A 23,564-nucleotide genomic window follows, 5' to 3' on the forward strand; every position below is an offset into this window, starting at 1 on the left:
AAATTGAAAAAAGCAAAATGTGAATAATCACCTAATATTTATTTTCACTTATTTAAATTAGTAATTCAAACTCTATTTTAATGAATACAATTTACTCTGTTTTTCAAATGCTAGTTGATACCCAAATGATGAGAAATTAAGATTCCCAGACTCCATTTCCAGATTGAGATTCATTAGGTCAGAGGTGGGACCTCAGAATATATATTTTTAAATACATACTCTTATGTGTTTCTAATAAGTAGACTGGTTTTGGAATCATTGAATTATGTATTAGAATACATAATTAAATAATGTATTAGAGAAACCTAGTATTGAAGTATAGTTAATATTGTCATAGGATAACTCAGGACTCACCTGAAGTCTTGGTCTGAATTCTGTATATTTTGATCTGAAATATGGTGGACAGTATTCTTGTGGTGAAAAACACACCTTATAAAGAGAGAATTATTAATTTTAGACTGCTTGTAAAGCAAGTATATTTCCCAAGATAATGTATAGCAGGTTCAAGCAGAAATAAAAGTAGCAAAAAATTGAAATTTCAGGATATTAATTTTTTTATATCATTGTTCATTTTTAAACAATATTTGCTTCCCACCACCCCCCCTCAGGTGTAGTCCCCATAGAATTTCCCTCACCAATGCACCCGTGCACCATCACCACAGTCCCCTGTGCTCCTCATTCCCGCCCTCTCCCACCTCCTCCCCTGCAGGATATCTCTGATTTATAATTGTCTGTTATTGTTTTGTTGTGTTTTGTATTGTTATTATTTTTTAACACTGATGTAATTTTATTTTATTTTATCTTATTTTTTTTAACACTGATGTAATTTTAAAAGGTTGCAAAATGCTTTAGACACTATATTGAGTTAGCATTTTCAGTGGTTCTCAAAAAGGTATCACACCATGCCAAATTAATTGGCAGATATAATTCCAATCAAAACCTCAGAGTTTATAGAACTTGCCAAGATAATTTTAATACTTCATAGGTGAGAAACAATGTATAAGAAGTATCAAGAAAATGATGAAAAAGTAGATATACAAATTCCCTACTGATAGTAAAATGGATTTTTAAGCCATAGTAATTAAAGTAGTATAACAATGTAGTAGAGACAGCAAAATCATCTACTGGGACAGAATACAGAGTATTGAAACAAGACATGTTAATAAGTAATTTTAGCAAATAATAAAGGTTATACTTCAAATTAGTGGGAAGAAATGATCTATGTAGTCAAGGCTCTCATTTGCAAATTATAGAAACTAGCATAATTTAAAAAAGAAACTTATCTGGGCTAACAAAATTAATTTATTCCTTCATTCTAAAGAACAAAAGGCTTTCATGTAAGCTGGGAGAACCACAGGACAATAAAACATGGTAGCAGGGTGTTAATGGTAGGAGATTTCAAATTTGTATAAAGAAAGTGTGAAATCATACTAATGTTATTTAATGTAACAAATGTAGTTAGTTAAGTCAATATTAGTTTTATCTAAAAAAATTAAGGTAAATGAAGGTGCCAAACTTTGAGCAATTACAAATAGTGAGTATGCATTTCCAGCAATTTTTTCACTTTATTTGTACTGTGACTAAAAACACATAACATGTACTAAACAGAATGCTTAGTTAAATAGAAAAAATAAAACACATAACATGGTGGTGGGGAAACTGGTGACTGCACCTGAAGTGAGAAATCCTACACTGCGAAAAAAAAACAATGTTTAAAAAATAGTTAATTAAAGTTTAAAAAATAAAAATAAAAACAATTGACCACTTTTAAGTATAAAGTCCAAAAGTGTTAAGTATATTTATCATTGTGCAACAGAGCTCTACAATTTATTTTGCACAATAAAAACTATACTCATTAAATACCAATTTCCCCTTCTCCGATCCCTCTATCCCTGGCAATTACCAGGCTTTTTCTTTTTTCCTGTATCAAAACTAGTCATTTTACTATCACCAAACAATGACTTTCTATTGATAGGGAAAATTAAATCCTTTATTCTTCCCCACCTTTCTTCCACCCTGACCTTTGGGGAAATGATTTAGTCCCCAGTCATTGTGAAGGGTTAAATAGAAACTAATCAAGCTATATCTTGAGCATCTTAACTTATGCAGAGGCTCTGAAAATGTGAACAAACTATTGAAAGACTGTCACCTGAATCAGCTATAAAATGGAAAAGATGTTAGTCCTTTGCAAATCAGGTTAGCACTCCAGATGCTTGTCTCAAAATACTGCATTTCTTTAGCACACTGTCTACCTTGGTTCATAAAACAAAGAAGCAAACAAACAAAAACCTCTTCTTTTAACTTGAAACAACTTCAAAGCTTATTTTATCATAGAATTCAGAAGATTTTGCAACTTGTTTGTGAAGCAATTAGCTTAGACTTTCAGGAATTTGTTCTAGAACTCTGCTAGGTCTTCAGTTTACAAGCTTGTTGCCCTAGGTGATAGATTCTTTCAATTTTCTAAGTCTCTTGACTGTAGACAACCTATGCTTTATGGGTGCCAGGTAAATAGTCTTGTTCAATTTAATTTAGTTTTATCTCATATGAAGATCTATCTCTGGTAAGGAAAATATTAAGGTAAGTTATCCTTTTTTTTTTTTTAATTAAACTATTTTGAGATGTGGTAGCATATATCTGGAGAGTTGAGAACCTATAACTCTAAATCATATACAGTGTTGTAAAACCAACATTACCTCACTAAAAAATAATACAATAAAACTATTAAAGAAAAAATAAATAATTAGAGGTATGTTTCCTCTATCCTCATTTTTTTTAGGTTCTCTTTTTAATCATCAATGGATTTTGAATCTTATCAAATACTTGTTCCCTGTGGGCTATTTGAATATTTTTTTAAGTTTCAACATTGATTTATTTACAGTTTTTTTGAGGCTATTGCTTTTTATAGTTGTTTTATAGTGTTTGTGTTAGGTATTATAACATATTTAAATAACTTATCATAATCTACTGGTATAGATATTTACCTCTTCACGTGAAGTACAGATCTCTTCCTTCCACTTAAATCCCTTCATGTTCCCTATTTTAAAAACTGTCATTATTTCCTCTACTTACATTGGATATCACAACAGATGGGGTTATATTTTTGCTCAACCATTACAGATTCTTTAAGAATGCATGAAAAGTAGGGTAGTCACTCAAATAAAGGGAAACTTTTCCCAGTCTGATGTTCTTTTCTTTCTGAAGTCCCACAACTTCTGTTTATCTCTTTCTTTTTAGAGACATTTCTTTAGCCATTCCTTAAGTGAATGTTTCCTATCAACAAATCCGCTGCTTCTCCTTTGTCTCAGAATATTTTATTTCTCTTCCTCCTCCCGCTCCTCTTTATCTCCTCTCTTTCCCTCTCCTCTTGTCCTTCTCCTCTCTCCACTCCTTCTGGGAAGGAGTGTCAATATGTGAATATTAACATTTTGTTATTGTTTCACAGTCTCTGAAACTGTTCTCTTTTTTCCCAGTTTATTTTCTCTCTGCTAGTCATGTTGGTAAATTGATATACTGCATCAGGTTCATTTCTCCTATCCTCTGTCATTTGCCCTCTACTACTGAATCCTATAAGTGAGATTTTCATTTTGGTTGTTGTCTTTTTCAAGTCTATAATTTCCATTTCATCTTTTTTTTTTTTTTACAACTTCTCTCTGATAATTTTAGTTTTTCATTTGCTTGAGGGGATTTTATAATTGCTTGATGAAGCATTTCTATGGTGACTGTTTAAAATTCTTGTCAGATTATTTCAATATCTGCTTCATATTTGTTGACATCTGCTGATGATTTTTTCTTTCATTGATACTGTGATTTTCCTGGCTCTTAGTCAAGTGGTTTTCAACCATAGCCTTGTCACTTTGTGTTTTTTTTTTTAATCTTTTTTTCTTTTTTAAGATTTATTTTATTTATACAAGAACTGGGGTATAGGCCAGATGTGCAGGAGGGTGAGAGGATTCACCAGAGACAGAGTGGGGAACAGAACAGGCAGAATGACCGAAATACATTGCTGAGGGGAGCAGTGGGTGAGTCAGGAGAGGTCTGCCACACCATGTGGGTTGCTCCGCGGCTGGTGGGGATTGAAACGGCACTGCAGAGGCTGCGGACAGCTTCACAGCACTGCGCTCTACTCCTGCGCCACCAGAGAGGCCCAGCCTCGTCACTTTGGATCTTATATTAGGAGAGGGCTCTGGATCCTTTAAAATCTCTTAAGCAGGCAGCCACTCTCTTGGGGAGCAGCCTGGGGGCAAGCCATATAGTAGTATATTCAGCTTTTCCACTAGCTCTCCCCAGCAAAAGTGAGGCAACAGCTCACACTGCCTTGTTGCAGATAAACAATGAGCTATCCCCTTGACCCTGCTGATATCTTCTTAGTGACAGTGGGGCAAGTAGGTTCTGGTGCTATTGTAATTGGCTTACTAAGCAATAACTATTTTGGAGGAGGCATAAGTAAAGAATTAAATGGTGTAGTCTAAAGTTAATGTTATTTTATAATCATTTATAAATTTGTAATTATGAGTAAAAAGATAATTGATTTAAAATGAACTTATAAATTCATAATAAAATATGTTTTCCTGATGACAAGCACTGTCAGTAAATATTAATTTATTCAAAACAATGCAAAAGGTTAACTATGATTTGTAAAAGACATAGCAATATACTTACACTTTTCCCCTTTACATTTGTATTTTTTGGTGCATAAGTCTTATCTTTCATTAATTTGTCTGAAAAATAATGAAAAAATTGATAATATAAGTAAGCTGGAATGTGTGGCATTTGATATGACCTGTAGACTTGTCTCTAATTGATGCTTGTGTAGCATAGTGGCTAAGAGCACAAGCTCCGAAGCCAAGCTTCTTGGACTCAGTCTCTGCAAATCACCAACCGTCTAACTTTGGAAAGTTATCCTGCTTCTCTCTGTCTTATCATCTATGGAAAGATTAAGCTCCTTTCTCACAGGATTATTGTGCTATAAAGGGCTAAAGCACAAAATAAATGCCAATTGTGTTGTTACTGTTATCATCATTAATTCTTCCTCTCCACTGACCCCTGATGCACTGGACCCTTGGGTTTGTCACCTAATAGATTACAATGATTATGGTAAAATAAATGTTATCTAATTATTATTTTAATAGTATTGTTAATGTACATACATTAAATAATTAAAATTAAATGTCATCATGCTCTGTACATAAAAGATCATTTTTTAGCCAGATTTTACTAAATGATTGTATTAGTACTTCTACTTTTCTGGCTGATAATGCCAGTTCCAAAAATAAAATAAAAACTAAAACAGCAAAAATCTTATCACTGTACTCTAGTTGCTTCTGAAAGTTTTTGTGGCTTTTAAGGATTACGTATGTTATTAACATCTATGCTTGACTAGATGTTTAAAAGACATGCTTTTACTTATCCTTCTTGGTATCTCCTTTCAACCTGTCCTCTAGCAACCAATGGCTAATCTTCCATCACATGCTTGTTAGACATACCTTACTCTGTAAAGCTATGGATACAATTTGCATTCCAGGTTTGTTTCATGAGTAGCTGTATATGTCCTCAAGAAAATTTATGAATGTAGAGAGGATTCTTACATAATAAACCAAAAGAATTTATAAAATATGGATCAAAACAATTATGGCCTTCAATGAATGAATTGTGGTTCTGGGCTAAAATGTACATGCAGAAGCAAACTAAATTACCATCAATAGAAGACTGAATCAAGATATGGTAATCCACATCATGTGATACTATGTAGCTGCTATTTACAACAAAATGGAAGATGTCTGAGGGAATTATGTGTAGTCAAGGTAGTCAGCTTAAAGACAAATATTGGACATTTACATAGAGAAGGGTTGAACAAAGTAAAATATTGAACTAGTGGATATCAATTAACAAGTAAGATATAGTGGTGATATTAACTGCTTTCCAATAAACAAGTGAGGTTTCTGAGATTGGGGGTGGGGAGAAAGGGTGAAGAAGATATAATAGCCTGCCCAAGAGCAAGATAAAATGAGAATTAAAAACAAGCATTTACTTTTGAAAAAAAGGGTACACCACAGGTGTTCAATCCAATTCTGAAATTGATTTGGACTGCTTATAAAGTCTGCTTATAAAGACTTTGCTCATCAGAGACTGGTTCACAGACATTTCTCACAGTCTTTTAAAGAATTTTCACATGAGTTACCTTTTCCATGTCTCAGTTGCCTTCCTTATAAAACTAGGATAATAGTGTCAGCTTTACAGGGTTGTAGAAAGATTAAACAAATTACTATATAGGAAGTATTTACAAAGATATGAAGACATGAGGCACTGCAAAGACTTATGGAAATGTTTATTCTTAGTACCTAGTCCCTCACTTCAATTTTAAAATGGGAAAATTGAGACTTTGAGAAACAAACAATAGCCTAAGTTTACAAAGATAGTGATAAGACAAGGCAAGAAGCAGTTAATCCTCCAATTTATATTTTCTTATAGTTGATAGAATATTTTCCCCTTTCAAGAAATACTTGGAAATAATATATTAAGGATCTTGCTGGATGCTCCACCAAATTTACTCCAAAAGTTCTTCCATGGTTAAAAGAATCCAAAGGATACTAGAATTAAAGTTTTGTAGGAATCATATTATGGGTACCCAAGTAGCTCAGTCTCCTAAAGTGTCTTATAATTCTTGCATGTCATTGAAAATGGTTATTTTTTCTAACATGACAACAAATGGTTTATTAAAACAATATTATAGTACATGCAAAATAAATATTATCTAGAATTTTAAGGTCAGGTGTATTTTCCATTCTTCAATTTTCCACTAATAATATAATTCCATAAATTTCTCTTGCCAATAATCTCAAAACAATAAAGTAATTTACATTGGAAGGAAAATCTTGATAATAGCTATTTTATAAGTTCAAATTCTCAATTTAGATGAATATTTAAAATTATAACAATATATATAAGTAATAACTTACCTACAAAAGTAGCCATAGTATTAGGTCTTTTACTTATGCTTGTGGGATATTTTGAACCCTGAAATAAGAATAGATCAGAGAAAATGAATAGAAAAAATAATTAAATATCAATATGATCTTTTAAATTAGCATTATTGATGGCTAAAATAATAAGGTCCAATGTTACCATTTTATTTTATCTTATCTAATGAAAAGAAAGCATTTACAATTTAACCAGTGAAACTGGAAGTATCGGGATAACAAGTATGGCTGAAACATTGTATTCACAGGTGGTTGAGGCAGAAAATAGCAAGGATAAAAAAGAAGATATTGCTTTGGATATTACTGACCTCTTCTGGTTATCTCCAAACCCCAGGAAACAAAAGTAGTAACTTAGATACTATAAATACTATACTTAGTATGTTATTTTTTTAAATATTTATTTATTTATTTATATAAGAACTGGTGTACAGGTCAGATGCATGGGAGGGTGAGAGGATTCACCAGAGACAGAGCGGGGAACAGAACAGGCAGACTGATGAAATAACACTGCTGAGAGGAGCAGCAGGCGAGATAGGAGAGGTCTGCCACGCCATGTGGGATTCTCACAGGCCAGCCAGGATTGAACTGGCACTGCAGAGGCTGTGGACAGCTTCACAGTGTTGCGCTAAACTGCCTGCACCACCAGGGAGGCCCTACCTAGTATGTTATTAATAATACTATATATACACTATACATATTATACTTAGATACTATTAATAAAATTAATATCAAAGAAACCACATATCAAAAGTGAAGGTAGAAGTGACATCACGGAAAATGGTGGAGTAGGATCCCTCCCATGAAACAAATATAAACTGTCAAAGATTGACAGATCAACTATTCAAATTCTGGAATCTAATATAGAATTTACAGCAACCAGGAGACTGGTTTAATGAAGAAAAGGGCAGCTAAATTTTGGTGTTTGTCATGTCTTTAGTTGGTTACGGACATAATGAAACACATTATGGACATAATGGAACACATCTGGTCCAACGTGACTCACCACAAATACTTGTCTTTGCAAAAACAGTTGGGTATGTCACTAAAGAAACAGATAACTGTAGCTCTCAAAAATCAATAACAGTAATCCCAGGAGTAGGAGAAGGATATAATTTCAAAGGTAATATTTTAACATTTAAAATGCTCAATGTCCAACAAAAATTTACAAGGCATACAAAGAAACAGGAAATATGGCCTATCCATAGAAGAAAAAAAAAGAAATGCCCCTGAGGAAGCCCAGATATTGGAATTACTAAACAAAAATTATTAAATCTTTCTTAAATATTATCAAAGAGCTAAAGGGAACTATAAACAATAAACAAAAGGAAGCCAATAAAATAACAATGAGACTATAAATAAAAACATATATAAAATATAAAAAAGAACTAAATAGAAATTTTGGATCAGAAAGTACAAAACCGGAAAAAAAATCATTTGAGGACTTCAGTAGTATCACTGAAGCTGGCAGAAGATTAGAATCAGTGAACTTGAAGGTAGGATGTTGGAATTATTTAGTCTGAGAAGGAAAGATGAAGAAAAATTAACAGAGCCTAAAGAAACTGGGGGACAACCATTAAATTTACCAAACATACATATTATGAAGGTCACAGGAGAAGAGACAGAAAGGGTCAGAAAGAATATACAAAGAAATAATGGCCAAACACTTCTCAAATTTGATAAAATACACATATCTACATATCTAAGAAGTTCAACAGACTTCAAGGAGAATAAATGCAAAGAAATATGTGCAAAGATACATAAGTAAACTGACAAAAGACAAAGACAGAATTGAAAGGAGCCAGAACTAAGTGACTTAATGCATACAAAAGTTATTTCCTAATGATTACTGATGAAAAGCTCCTTTTCATATAGGTATTGGTAATTTGGATGCCTTCTTTGGGTAAATGGCTACTCACTTCTTTTGCTCTAATTTTTTTTTTTAATTTTTTGCTATGAGTTGTAGGAGGTTCTTACATATTTTGGATATTAACCCTTCATCAGGTATGTAGCTTGGGATGTTCTCACATTCTGTAGGTTGCCTTTTCATTTTGTTGATTGTTAGCTACAGTAGCCAAAGGAGTATTGGCATAAAAACAGACATATAGACAATGGAAGAGAATAGAGAATATATGGTCAACTAATCTTCGAAAAAAGTCCAAGAATATACAATGGAGGAAAGGATAATCTCTTCAATAAATGGTGTTGGGAAAAGAACATCCAATGCAAATGAATGAAATTGGACCATACTCACACCATGCTCAAAATGAATTAGACTAAAATATATAATTCATTAAACCATGAAATTCCTAGAAGATGCATTTCTGGACATAGATCTTTATAGTGTTTTCTTGACTATGACACCAAAAAGCACAGGAAATAAAAGCAAAATTGGGCAATTGGTATTATGTCAAAGCAAAAGGTCTACATCTTCTTATTGCTGGAGAGTCTTTATCATATGTCCACTACATCAAGTTGTTAATTATGTTCATATTTTTATATCCTTACTTTTTTACTTGCCAAGTAGCTTTAATTGGCAGAAATACTAATCTTAAAAAGTATCAGATTAAATTATCTCACTACAGTTGTGTTTGTCAATTTCTCTTTGAAATTATGTTATTGTAGGCTGTATACATCTTGAAATTATATCAATATTTGTATAGCTTCAGAATTATTATCTATATTTGATGAGTTGTTTTTATTTTAAATAGTGTTGTACTGTTTTATTCTCCCAATAATAATTTTATAATAGAAATCTTTTATCAGTAGTGATATAAAGCTTTCCTTTGGTTAATATTTGTCCAGTTCTTTTTTCTCATTAGTTTCATTTTTTAGAATCCTTGAATTATCTTTAGATGTCTGTTGTTTTCACTGAAATCTGAAAATATTTTAACTAAAAGGTTGAGTTAATTTATAGATTTATTGTGATAGCTCATGTTGAATTTCTACCATTTTATTTAATTCTATTAAAATGTTTTTTTCTAGAGTCCTTTTATATTCCTTTCCTATAATCTATGAGGTTGAATGGGTTTTTAAATTTCCTCTTCTCCCTTTCTACTAGATTTGGAGGAGTATATACCTTTTTATTATTTTTTCTTAAGTTTTTAACATGTATTATTGATTTTTTCGAGTGGTCACTTAGATGAATGGGATTCTAGGGTTAGTTTTCTCTTAGCATTTACTATCCCTTTGTTATCTATTGTTGCTTTTAACAGTTTTGGTTCTCTGGAAGGCAACCACTGAGGTGGAAATATATGTATAAGACATTAGGGAGTAGCACTGGGATCAACATCTGAGAAGAGAGAGGAAAGAAAGAGGGTTGGACAGAAAGAGAAGTCAAGCTACCACTTAGTCTCAATGGTGGCCTCAGCCGACCCTGCAGGAACTCCTAGAGTTAGTAAGGCTTTTTTTTTTTTTTTTTTTTTTTTAAGATTTATTTATTTATTTATACAGGCACTGGGTATAGTCAGAAGCGTGGGAAGGCAACAGAAAATTCACCAGAGCCAGAGCGGGGAGCAGAACAGGCAGACTGATGAAATACACTGCTGAGGGGAGCAGTGGTCGCAGCAGGAGAGGTCTGCACGCCATGTAGGACCCTCCCCGTAGGCCCAGCCCAGCGCTCAACTGCTGCGCCACCGGGGAGGCCCATGGCTCTTAAAAGTTCTTCTAATTTGGTGCAAGTGATCGAGCTTTGGAATGACTCATCTTTGGATATTGGTTGTCCCTGTAAAGAGGTGTGAATCAAATTAAGTTCGAAATCAAGGGGCGGAGAAGTACATTCCACCCTAGTAGGAAAAACCAAAAAGTGAATAGGAAATGGGCACAAATACAGGGCACGGTAAAGTGTCGAGGCCAAAAATTCATTCTAACACAGTCTATCTTCTTTCCCATGATTAGGCATATCTTTCGCAAATGCAAAACACACTCATTACCATTCAAGCTCTCCGCTCTTTCAAGCAGCACATCAGACTTAAAATGGTCTAGATGCTGCTCCCATGAATAAAGCCCTATGAACCAGACTGTTTGGATCCCAGAGGCCCTTTTTTTTTTTTTTTTTTTTATAGAGGCATGTTTTCTTTCTTTCTTTCTTTCTTTGTTTATACATGCACTGGGTACAGTCAGAAGCCCGGGAGGGTGAGAGAATTCACCAGAGGCAGAGCGGGGAGCAGAGCAGGCAGAAGAACCGAAGTACACTGCTGAGGGGAGCAGCGGGCGGCAGGAGAGGTCTGTGCGCCATGCGGGACCCTCCTCCGGTGGCCGGGAAGCAGCCGGGGATCGTCCCAGAGGCCCTTTTATCTTGGCTCCACACAGTGTACAAAATAAGCCAATGTAAGGATGCCATTTAATGGGAGAAAAGAAGTATTGTGTCCTGGAATGGCCAAAGTAGAATTTCAAATTTTCACACAGATCTATAAGCTCCTGCATTCCCTTTATCCAAATCATCACCCAAGGGAAAGTTAAGAGGAAATGATCTTTCTGGGGAGAACTGCAATCTGTGATCAAACCGCCTTATTTTAAGGAGTGTGACCTTGGAGGGGGTAAAAACAATAGAGTCAGAAATCTTTTTGAGTCTCTTTTTTTAAAGGTTATTCTAATGGCCAACAGTACAAGGTGCCTGCAGATGGTAGGGACCATGAAAGACCCACAAATACCTTGACTATCAGACCATTTTTTTAAAATGACTTTCGTATATTCTTTTCAGACTGCAAATGATCCAGAAAGCCAAAGACATGACTTAGAATCACATCAAGAAGAGTAAACAGAGTCATCTGGTTGCACTGAAAATAATCCCATACCCTGAAAAGTATCAACCAATTACTCACAAAATCCACTGTGAAGAATAGATTATGTGCAATGGAAGCTCTCCCAGCACAAGAGACAAATGAGTCAACTTTTGACAGGAGTCAAGTCTGGCAAGCCGTGGCAGTCTCTGCATCAGAACCTTTGCCAAAGTTGATTTCTTTACTTGGTGCCCAGCTATGGTGGTGGATGTGCTGCCATTTCCAGTATAATGATAAATCCAGGCAGCATTGGTGGCAATCTGGGGTGAAGAAGCTCAGTCGGCAGCTTGCTTCCAGCTAGTCTTAGTAACAACATGCCCTCACTGGGTACATTCACATAAGTAATCCAGATGATTCATTCAGTAGCAGCAGTTTGGTCCTACAGTTTGTAGCCCCAAAGAAGGATGTCTTTAATCTGCTACTATGTATTTTTCCAAAAGGCAAACTAAGCATCTAGGCCCTTGGTAATGGCCCAAAGTAAGTAAAGCTATAACAAAGATCTTCAAGCTGAGTATTGCCAAGTTCTGGCCATATAAGGTCTCTTATCCCCTTAGTGGAATAACCACATCCATTTTTGCATTTGCAAAGCTGGCCAGAGGCTGAACAGTCACAGTAGCCCAGTCTAGCCATCAGGTTCCAGCTTAGCTGAACAACTAGTGAAACTAATTTAGGCATTTAGGGGACCTCTGTGAGTCCAGGGCTAGAGGAGAGCCAGTGGCTTTGCTGTTGATGTGAAACTGAGGTTAAGGTTTGGCCGAAATTGTCAGCTGCCACTTTTTCTTGAAAAAACAAAACGATGTGAGGATCAGATCAGATGTACCCATGAACACACTACTACTGTTAGGGGGAAAGGATGTCCTGATTATTTTAATTTTTTTTAATGGGAAGGAACTTTAATACAATTAGGAAACAATACAAGAAAGGCAAAGAATCTAGTTTCTAAATCAAGCACCCAAAGTTACCTGTCCCCTCATGGGTAAAACTCCATCCAAATGGGATTGGCCCAGAGCAAGGCCCCAAAGCCTGCCACAAGTCTAAAGCATCTTCCAGTGGGGACCCACAGAAAAGGATCAGAAACAACCAGACAAGCCCGGAAGGAAAAGAGCAAAATCAAAATCAAGATAAAAGCTGCCAATGTCACCTCCCCACGGGTCTCACCCACATCTGTGTCACCCAGTCCACAACCAAAAGACAAGCGCAGTTTCTTCACGAGTCTCTAGGCTCCATGTGCCTCCTCCAGATCTCCTTCTGGCTCCATCCTGCTTCCTTCCTCTGTCTCCTCTGCAGCCTCTTCTCTTCCTGCTCAGCTCCACCCTCCATTTGGGTGGGGAAGGGAACCTAGAACCTCCCCCTTTCCTGGGACCACCCTGTTACACTACCATTTGGCCAGCAAAGCCTGATGTTTTAGATCTACTTTAAGCCTGCTGATTTGCAAGTTAGCCAATATAAAGGACTAAGTACAATGCCCAAATATAGTACCCTATGCCCAAAGAATTAAAAAAAAAAAAAATACACTGGGCCTCCTTTGGCACTGGGTGACCAGAGACAGCACTTTTTCTTTGACTGTCAAAAGAAATGAGTGTTGTGAATCTGTCCACATAATCCCAAGAAAATTTATTTGGCATGGGACTCTTGAATTTGTCAGCTACCTCAGTAAAGGCGTGATAACACCACAGTCAGGGCCACTGCGATCAAGACATTTGACTTCCTAATCAACAGGCATCACCTAATCTATATTTAGAAATCAGAGGGTGGAGGCACCAACTTAAATCCTGATCCATCCACCCATGCCTCATGACAGGATTTCTCTGTGTGCACCAGTGCCCTGAATGGGAGAACTTCCTCTTTCACTATACATGAGTATTTACAGTATAAACATGTAACACATCACTTTCATGACACCACTAGCATTGAGTTACAACTCCTGAATCAGCAGAGGCCCCTACCAATAAGGTCACTTTGGCTCTTTTTCCACACTGAAAGTTTTGCTGGAACCCTATCAGTTGATTTCAGCTATTTCACACATACCCTCACCCCCACTTCTATAACACAGATTAACCTGTGTGTTAGGGACTATAATAGCTATCATAGCTGCCGGGGTGGGGTGGGGGGTTACTTACAGAGGGAGCACAGAGAAAGCAAGGAGCTAGTCTGTGGGGAACAGCTGGAGCAGCAGGAAGGCTCCTTATAGTTACTCTGCCCCCCTCCCCTCTACACCTCCCTGCTCCTACAGTGTGTCTGGGTTCAGGACCTCCTTTCTTTCTGGCACATGCTCCACTTGGAGTCTTTGGTGCCTGTAGCCAACAGAGCTATACGAGTTTGTGCCCTTCAAGTCCCAGAAGTTCCTCAGCTCAACAGGCCTTTTCCTGAAATCAGCTGAGGTCCTCCTTTTCTTCCCTGACCCTAGCCCCATCTTCAGAAGGGAGTGAAGAAAATAGAAAGTGCCATTTGGTGGCTGACTCTAATCCCGGCTTGCTCTGCTCAGTCTCTACACAGCTTTTAACAGGTAGGACAAGTGGGAGACCCTTAACTACCCACTCCCTTTCCACCCTCACCACCATTTGGCTACTAAAATCTGGAAAATCTGCTCACATTCCCCAACCCAGATTATAGGGTCCTTTTTCCTTCCTTTTCCAGAAAGTCACATCTTTGTTCGGCATCCCATTCTCAATACCATAACTACCAGGAGCTATACAGTTTCAAAGGGCTTATCCTTCTTAACAAGCTCTTATTTATCCTGCCAGTTTCATGAATGCTGACAGAAGACTTCTGAGTCAAAGACAATGGACTTTGTTATTATTTATGGCAAAAGCCCCACTGAGTCAATGATTTTCTCCAAGGGAAGGCGGGTGAGGTAAGGTTTTCCAGGAAGGGATAACTACAACATTTTCATGTAAATTTGAGAAACTGCTGGGTCCAGGTTTTCTCTGCTCTTGAATATACTGTTTCCACTCGATAAGCAAGGTTTATTAGGCTCTTTCCATCCTATTAGTTGCAGAATCCAACTTGATCTATCATCACCAAATGGAAATAGGAAGCCAAAAAATCATAAGGCTTCTGCAGGAAGGTGTTGACGTTTGACAAGAGCTTCATAGCTCTCAGTGTTAGGTACTTAAGAAAATAACTATTTTTCAAAAGAGCTGTAACTGGTAGGTGTGTCAGAAAGAAAAAAATCCAAAACCTCAAGACAGGTCTTTAGATAGGGGCTCCAATCAGCACAGAGAATTATAGTTCAAAGGAGTCATTAGGACCATACGGCCCTAAAGATAGTGCATCACAGCCTGCTAACTCAACTTGTTGCTTTGGGACTCACTAAATGGATGCTGATTTGTGGGTTAGCTTGAAAATTCTACTATTGTTAAGGACCAAGTAGAATGGCCAAATATTGCACTCCCACACCCAGAGTCCAACAAGGCGCTGGGCCTCCTTTTATGGTAGTTAGGAGAAGGGGAGCAAGAGAGACATTTTTACTTTGACTGCAGAAGGATTGAATATTATGAATCTACACAGATAGTTCCAATAATCTACCTGGTAAGTAGAAGTCTTAATTTTTTCAGAGTTTGTCAGCCATTTCTATTGATGAGGATGTGATAACACCACAACCAAAACCACACTCAAGGCTGCTGAGACTAAGGCTTTTTACTTGCTAACCAATGGGATATCATCTCTGTGGAGAAAGCTGTGGACATCAGAGGGTAGTCGCATCCATGCCCAATCCTGATCCATCCATTGGTGACAAATGGCAGGTGAGCAGGTATTTCTGAGGGGAGAACTAAAAAAATATGCAGATTCATCTTGATCCACAGGTGTCACTGGTATAGCAAAGATGGTGTTGGCAATTCCAAGATAACAAACAAGTGTTGTAAATCTGTGTAATGGATTCAGTTCTAGTCACATTATCTAGAACTCTTTCCATATCCCCAGTCTCTGGACATGGATGAGCAGCTAAATTCACTTAGTGATAACCCACTGCAAGTCTCTAACTCCATTAAAAATGTCACTGGCCATGCAGAGACGTTACACTGAGATAACGCCTCTCTTACCTTCCCTTTTGCTTTAGGCCCTTAGTGAAGACTGATTTTCCTTGGTCTTCCTAGTATACCATAGTGTTTTCATCAGACCATCTGGGAGGGTACGGGAAGACAGTTGGATAAGACTTACATGTTCCACCAGCATTTCTCTACATGTGGCTCTTCCAACTGCTCTGGCACATCTGGGATGGAGATGGACAAGTACACAACACAATAATTCCTACTACACATTCAGATGTAGAAACAACAGTACATTTCATTTAAAGAGCCCCATTCGGATTTTTTGTAATTTCCCTTCCCTATTGTGAACCCTGCCCAAACCCCTTAGACTGAATCCAAGTGACTTTTTCTTCCACAGGACCAGGTAAGACAGAAACTCGGGAACACATCACCCACAGTCATCTAAGATTGGGTCCTTACCTCATCCTCTAAAATTCAACAGCAAGCTTAGCTATATAAAGTCTCTTATCCCCTTTATAAATGGAAGACTTTGGTTTTGCCTCTAGTCATGCTTCTCCTTAAAGCAGCTGAGACTAGGAGGTGCCATGGGGTGCAGAAGCAAAAAGCTGTTTAACAAGACATCATATTTACTTTCAATTTTCAGTGGTATGTATATCAGCGATTCATGGCTCAATCAAATGAACTTTTAATTTTGTTGGCAACAAGGTCTTCATAGCTGAGATCGTCTATTTCATTTTTGGATTCCTTGACTCAGCATTCAAAGCCACACTTCTTTCTGGATGGAGTCATGAGATTTACATATCCTTGGGTGACTTATGCTTGGCTTGTGTATCAGTGACCTACTTTGTGGAGTCCACTTCAATCCAAGGCATCTGCAGTCCAATTACCATGATGACATCTCACAAATTCTTGCTAGGGGCCAGTATAAAGGCTATGGGAGTTTTCCAGGGCACCAGAGCTGACTGCAAGAATTTATACTTCCTTGGATCAGTTTATTTCCTAGATCAGTTTTACCAGCATGATTACAGTTTAGATAGTAAGAGCCTGAACATCAGTCACTACCTATGTATGGTTTTCCACAAGACTTCATATGTCTCAGGGAAATCTCCTCAAGAGAGTCAAAGAAACTACAATATAGCAGCCACTACCTAAAACTCTGAAATCTTTTATGTTGCTTTGGAATGGATGTAAGATGCACACTGTATGCTGCAGTAGTTGTTGGCCAGAAGACAGGTCAGCTTTGTCATCCTTCCCTAATAGGAAGTACAAAGTCTGCGCCCTCACCTCCCAAGAAAACCAGCCAAAGGTCTAATGAATCACTTGGTTTCTGTCCAGAGCAGTCATGAACTTCCATCCTGTCATCTCTGGTGTAGGTATGCATCTCTGTAACTGCTTCTAGAGAGCAGAATCTTTTGCCCACTTAGGATAAATCATACTGTTGTTAAAATGGCACAGATGGAGGATGATCATCAGATTGGCAAGGGAATTTCCCTATCTAGAAGTTTGTAACAACCAAGGCACTGTTCTGAAGCTGCTGTTTTTGAACCTGCTTCCCTACACTTGGCTTGCAATCACCTGATAGGTGGAATAGAGAGAGATGATTCTCCTTCATTAATATGCAATAAAGTAGAAGACTGCTTATTGCCTGACTTATCATGCAATTTGCTCAGCATGTTTACTACCAATTCCCAAGGGTTTTCCTCAAATCTAACCCATCAGACCACAAGGTTCTTGTCATTCATCTTTCTGAAAGTCATTTCTGTCAGTGTTCCATATTGTGCCCAAAGCTATCAAGAACATAGCCTACTTGTAAGCTAACAAGTTAGCCTGAGTAGTAGCCTGGATGCTAATAGAAGACGAGCACCTCCTGAGTCAAAGGACAGTTTATAAATGAGAGTAATTGCAGCAGTTACAGTATAAACATTTCTGTATCAGCTTCTCAATACCTAAATCCCACAAGGTAAGAAGACGGCTAGATAAGAACTGCAAATGCAATGGCTTATGATATAGGAAACTCCAGAATTCTGAATCTCAGCAAGAGGTGTAGAAATGTGAGAGACTTATGAGAATTTCCACCCCATGATAATGGAAAGACCTCGGGGATGGTGTTCACCAAATACTACCTATTAACCCTGGCTATTTCTGAAGAAGAATTATAGGCTCCTCCTTACTTGCATTGGGGGGAGGGTTAATTGAAATTTAATAATAAGCATGGGTCATTTTCAACTCTATTTCATTTTATTGAGGTAACATTACAACACTGTATATGATTCAGAGGTATAGGGTCACACCTCTTCAAATGTATGTTTCCACACCACACCCATAGTTCTCCACTTAGTCCACTGGACCCCCTCCCACTTTGCTCTCCACCTTTCCTCTGGCCCATCTGTAGCCTCGATTCTACAGTCACATGTTTTCTTTTGTTTTGTTTCTTTATATTCCATATGAGCGAAACCATCCGGTATTTGTCTCTCTCTTTCTGACTGACTGACTGACTTAGCTTAATATCCTCCATTTCCACCCTTCTTGTCACAAATGGCAACAGTTCATTTTTTTTTATAGATGTCAACTCTTATACTTTCAAAAAATGCAATATGAACACTGAGATAAAGAAAATTTGAGTTTTGACAAAGTCCCTGTGAAATGAGAGGTAAAAATAGAGGAAAATCTGTATGCATACTAGAAAACTGGGAAAATTACTAAACTTAGCAAGGAATTACAACTCCTTTAAAATGGTCCAACTAAGGAAGCTTTAATGTAAACGAAAGGTGTGTTTACAAATGAGAAACCAATAAGTGATGCTGAGGGCAACTGAGATGTCAACATTCCAGTCAGAGCCAGGGGTAGCTGAAGACATGGATGGAAGTGGGGCCACCCAGCAGGATTACAAATGTGAAGGAAAACCCATTGTCAGAATCATACCACCAAAACAAGAAGAAAGTAGGCCAGAAAACCCCACAGTTTATCTCCCCTCTAGCAGATCATATTTCATTTGTTGGCGTGGCCTAACTAGAATTCAGCCAGAGGGAGAGCCTAGTGAGGCAGTACATAGGGGTCATGATGAAGGAAGGAGGGGAGCAAACTGGGGTGCTGGGGCAGGGACAGCATATGTACTGTCCACAGTCCAAAAACGTTTCTACAAGATATACACTAGATGAAGAAAAACTGAAGGGCTGACCAATCTGTAATTTTTCATATTTACATAAAAGCCTGACTTAAAAGCAGACTGAAGCCTGTACCTCCCAGTGGAAACACAACTCCTCAAGCTCAGAGCACCTACAATTACTCTGGGTGTCCATCTTAGTTAGAGTGCTGGTTCAGTGAATATGGAAATACTGTCAAAATTCAGTGATGCTCTTTGCTATGTATTGCTTCAAGTGATGTATTTTTTCTTCCTATTCTTCACAGACAAATGAAAACCCAAGTGACATTAAAATTACTGGAGACAAATGAAAACCCAAGTGACATTAAAATTACTGGAGATATATAATGATTACTTTCCCTCTGTTTAGCACCGATTTACTTTTTCCCTATCATCATCCCTTCTACATCTTCAAACTATTCTCCTGTCCTACCCTCTAAACCTGTGAAGCCTCACTTTATTAGTGTCCACTAGTTCGTCTAAGTATTTTTCTTTGTCAAGTTTGTCCACTGAATAAATGTCCAGTATTTGTGTCATTTTGACTTGCTTTACTACACAGATTTCCTTCAAACTCCTTTCATTTTCTTATGACTGAATAATATTCCATTGTGTGGCTATGCCATGTCTTCTTAATCCAAACCTTTATCACTGGGTACTTAGGTTGTTTCCACGTCCTAGCTAATGTAAACAATGCTGCAATAACAGGGTAGAGCATAAGTTTTTGAGTTAATGGTTTCATGTTCTCGAAATAAATGCCCAAAAGTGGGATTGCTAGGTCATATGATTATTCCATTTTTATTGTATTAAGATAAATTCAGATTGCTTTCCAAAATGGCTGCACCACCTAACATTCTCACAAACAATGTAATAGGATACCTCTTTCTCTGAATCCTCTCTAGCAGCTGTTGTTGTTGTTGTTTTTGAACATGTGTCATTCTCACAAGTGTGAGATGATGTTATCTTATTGTGGTGTTGACCTGCAGCTTCCTTAATAAAAGCAATGGTGAATATGTCTTATTTGGTAAATTGTTGGTGCATACCTGTTGATCATTCATTAATTGGGTTGCCCCATTTTTTTTATCTTGATAAATTGACTTTATATCCCTCTGCAAATAAGTTGGATATAATCCTAGTTTTTTTACCCAGGAATTTCAGGTCTTTATTATTTCCTAGACCAGTACCTTTGTACCTGTAAAGATGTTCATGGCACTGGTGCCCATAAAGGGTAGTAGACAGGAAGGGATTGGCATGGCAGGGCACTAAAAGGTCACCACCAGTCAGCCTCAAGGGTCAGGCTTCCCAAAGTGGTGTGAGTACCTTAGGTGTGTGGAGGGGATTCACAGTGATTCCCTCCCCCAGGTCAACTCCCCAACCCCTTAGCCAAAACAACACAAGCAGTGTCAATGCAGCCTATCTCTATATTGTGGTTAAGCTATAGATGTTGCACTGGATGGGGACTATCATTAAGACTGATGGGCCTCCCTGGTGGCACAATGGGTTAAGCGTAGCACTGTGAAGCTGTCCACAGCCCAGCCAGGGAGATACCCACATGGCACAGCAGACCTCTCCTGTCTCGCCATCTGCTCCCCTCAGCAGTGTTTTTGCTCTGTCTGCCTGTTCTGTTCTCTGCTCTGTCTCTGGTGAATTCTCTCATCCTCCCGTGCCTCTGGTCTGTACCCCGGTTCTTGTATAAATAAATAAAATAAATCTTTAAAAAAATAAAAATACTGAGCCACCAGCTGGGAGTTGTTCTTTTTGTTTTCAGAGCATGAAGCCTTACCCTGGGTCACTGGCTCCTGCAGTTAAGATCCAGATGCTTCGAACTCTGGTTAGAGAGGACACTCATTTGCTATCTCAGTTTTGGGTGGGGATAAGGCAGGTATTTAAAATATCACAACCTCACGCTTCAAATAATAGCCCTCTTCTGTGAGGAGAAAGAGGTGACAGCTATTCCCATCAAGGTATCATATGTGTAAGTGAGCTACTGTCAGTGTACCAGTCCAGTCAAGCTCTAAGATGACTATAGGCTCAGCTAAAATCAACTGTAGCGAACAACTGCCTAGCAAAGTACAGCCGACCCACATAATATTGAGAGATAATAACATGGTTAGTTTTAAAATTTTGGAGTGGTTTGTTATGCAGCAATAAATAACTCAATTATCAAAGGGAAAGTAAATATTGTGGAAGACCAATAAAGAAATTCAAAGAAAAACTACATACTGTTAAAAAGTAAGTGCCATAAATATACAAATAATTAATATCGTTATAGTAAAAACAGCTCATTATGAAACCTAAATAACACCAAGTCCTCAATAGACTACAAATGGACAAAGGATGTGATTTGTGTCTACTCATAGAAGGGAAAAATCAAAATCACTGATAAGCATGAAAACATTTTAATCATTGCTTTAGAAATTAATACTCAAATACCAAAATTAGAGAGATGAAAAGTGGCACAATCTTTCTGGAGAGCAACTTGTCAATGTCATTTGTATAAATATATGAGAAATGACTAACAGATGCGAATAGTTAAGTAAAAGGATAATAATTTCAAACATAATGTCTAACAATGTAGAAATTGTTTAAAAGGATTACTGCATATTCATATTTAAGGATATTCTGCATTTGCAATTTTTTAAATAATTTAGGTAATATGCTCATAATGTTAACTTCTAAAAAACAAAATATGAAATTACAGAGTCAATCTAAGGTTTTAAAATAAACAAAACATGTCTCTATACACAAAACAAAGACTAAGAAGAAATCAATTGTTAAATGTGGCAGTAGAATTACAACTATTTTTATTTTCTCTTTCATGCTTTTATTTTCTATAGTGACTATATACTTTCACAATCAGTAAAAGCAAGAAATCTTATTCTTTTAAAGTTACATGGGTCAGGTTATTGATCTAGGTAATCAAGAATTATTCCCTAGCTATAGTGAATAAAAATACATTTTTAATAAAATTGTATTTAATAAAATGAAACCTTTTGAAATGTGGAGGGGAATTTAGAAGTTACCTAGTTTGATCTACCATTAAGAAGATGAGGAAATAGGTGCCCAAGAGGATGTAGGTGCTCAATTTTAAAGCTTTTAGAGGCAGAGACTTATTTAGACCTCAAACTCTTCACCTACTCTCCAGGATACATGGTGACACTACCTGAGATACCGCTAACAGTGATTCAGCCAAGATGTCAGGATGCGAGTAGAATAGCTGCCATTTTTGAGAAAGTTTCATTCTGGTATACCTTTAAATTTATATTTGTGTCATTCTCATTAGAACTCTGCGGACTGTAACAGGGAGAACATGCTATTTCCTGTAAGATTACAGTTTTATTTAAAATTTCCACTAATAGTGCCTATCCTTCACAAACTCTTCCAAAAAATTGAGAAGGAAGGGACAATACCAAACACGTTCTATGAAGCCAACATTACACTAATACCAAAACCGAACAAGGACAACACAAAAAAGGAAAACTACAGGCCAATCTCCCTAATGAATACTGATGCAAAAATTCTCAATAAAATTTTAGCTATCAGAATCCAACAATGTATCCATAAGATAATTCACCACGACCAAGTAGGATTCATTCCAGGGACACAAGGATGGTTCAACATCCGAAAATCAATCAACGTTATCCAACACATCAACAAAAAGAAATATAAAAACCACATGATAATATCAATAGATGCTGAGAAAGCTTCGACAAAGTGCAACACCCATTCATGATAAAAGCCCTTGAAATTCTTGGGATACAAGGAACATACCTCAACATCATAAAGGCCATCTATGACAAGCCAACAGCCAGTTATCATTCTCAATGGTGAAAAGCTGAAAGCAATTCCCTTAAGATCTGGAACAAGACAAGGATGTCCACTCTCACCACTGCTTTTCAATATAATACTGGAAGTCCTAGCCAGAGCAATAAGACAAGAGAAAGACATCCAAGGAATCCAAATAGGAAAAGAAGAAGTCAAACTATCACTATTTGCAGATGATATGATAATATACATAGAGAACCCCAAAAACTCCACAGAAAAACTAATTCAACTCATCAATCAGTTCAGTAAAGTGGCAGGATACAAAATCAACACGCAAAAGTCAGTAGCCTTCCTATGCACAAACAATAAATCTGAAGAAGAAGAAATAAAAAACCCATCCCTTTATTATCGAAACAAAAAAAAAATCAAATATTTGGGAATAAATCTAATAAAAGAGGTAAAGGACCTATACAAAGAAAACTATAAAACACTGTTAAAAGAAATAGAAGAAGACACAAAGAAATGGAAAGACATCCCCTGCTCATGGATTGGAAGAATAAACATTATTAAAATGGCCATCCTACCAAAAGCAATATACAGATTCAATGCTATTCCAATCAAAATTTCAATGTCATTCTTCAAAGAAATAGAACAATTATTGATGAAATTCATATGGAATCACCAAAAACCCCGAATAGCCAAAGCTCTCCTGAAAAAAAAAGAAGGGAATGGAGGCATCACACTCCCAGACTTCAAACTATACTACAAAGCCATAATCATCAAAACTGCATGGTATTGGAACAAGAACAGACATACAGACCAATGGAATCAAATAGAAAATCCAGAAATAAACCCACAGATTTATGGTCAACTAATCTTTGACAAAGGAGCAAAGACTATGCATTGGAGCAAA

General features: G+C 37.0%; 1 protein-coding gene and 1 long non-coding RNA gene across 4 annotated transcripts in view; one reads left to right on the forward strand and one right to left on the reverse strand.

Annotated features, from left to right (window-relative positions):
* Positions 1-23,564, reverse strand: part of C2CD6 (C2 calcium dependent domain containing 6) — a 98,406-nt gene that overhangs the window by 37,804 nt on the left and 37,038 nt on the right. Inside the window, exon 14 of the mRNA XM_037523840.2 lies at positions 355-429. Coding sequence (XP_037379737.1) covers positions 355-429 — 75 coding nt within the window. The remainder of the gene's footprint in view (positions 1-354; positions 430-23,564) is intronic.
* On the forward strand, positions 2,510-19,430 carry LOC119256106 (uncharacterized). Of its 3 annotated transcripts, none has more exons than XR_005127631.2 (6): positions 2,510-2,577; positions 11,677-12,232; positions 14,163-14,261; positions 14,500-14,609; positions 15,313-15,501; positions 19,156-19,430. It is a non-coding gene; the product is annotated as an uncharacterized LOC119256106 (long non-coding RNA). The 3 variants fall into 3 exon arrangements; XR_008553635.1 differs by lacking the exon at positions 19,156-19,430 and adding an exon at positions 16,391-17,712 and having other exon boundaries at positions 14,393-14,609; XR_008553634.1 differs by lacking the exon at positions 19,156-19,430 and adding an exon at positions 16,391-17,712.

Source organism: Talpa occidentalis, unplaced genomic scaffold (genome assembly GCF_014898055.3).
Source record: "Talpa occidentalis isolate TD23 unplaced genomic scaffold, MPIMG_talOcc4v2.1 talOcc4.3, whole genome shotgun sequence".
NCBI lineage: Eukaryota > Metazoa > Chordata > Mammalia > Eulipotyphla > Talpidae > Talpa > Talpa occidentalis.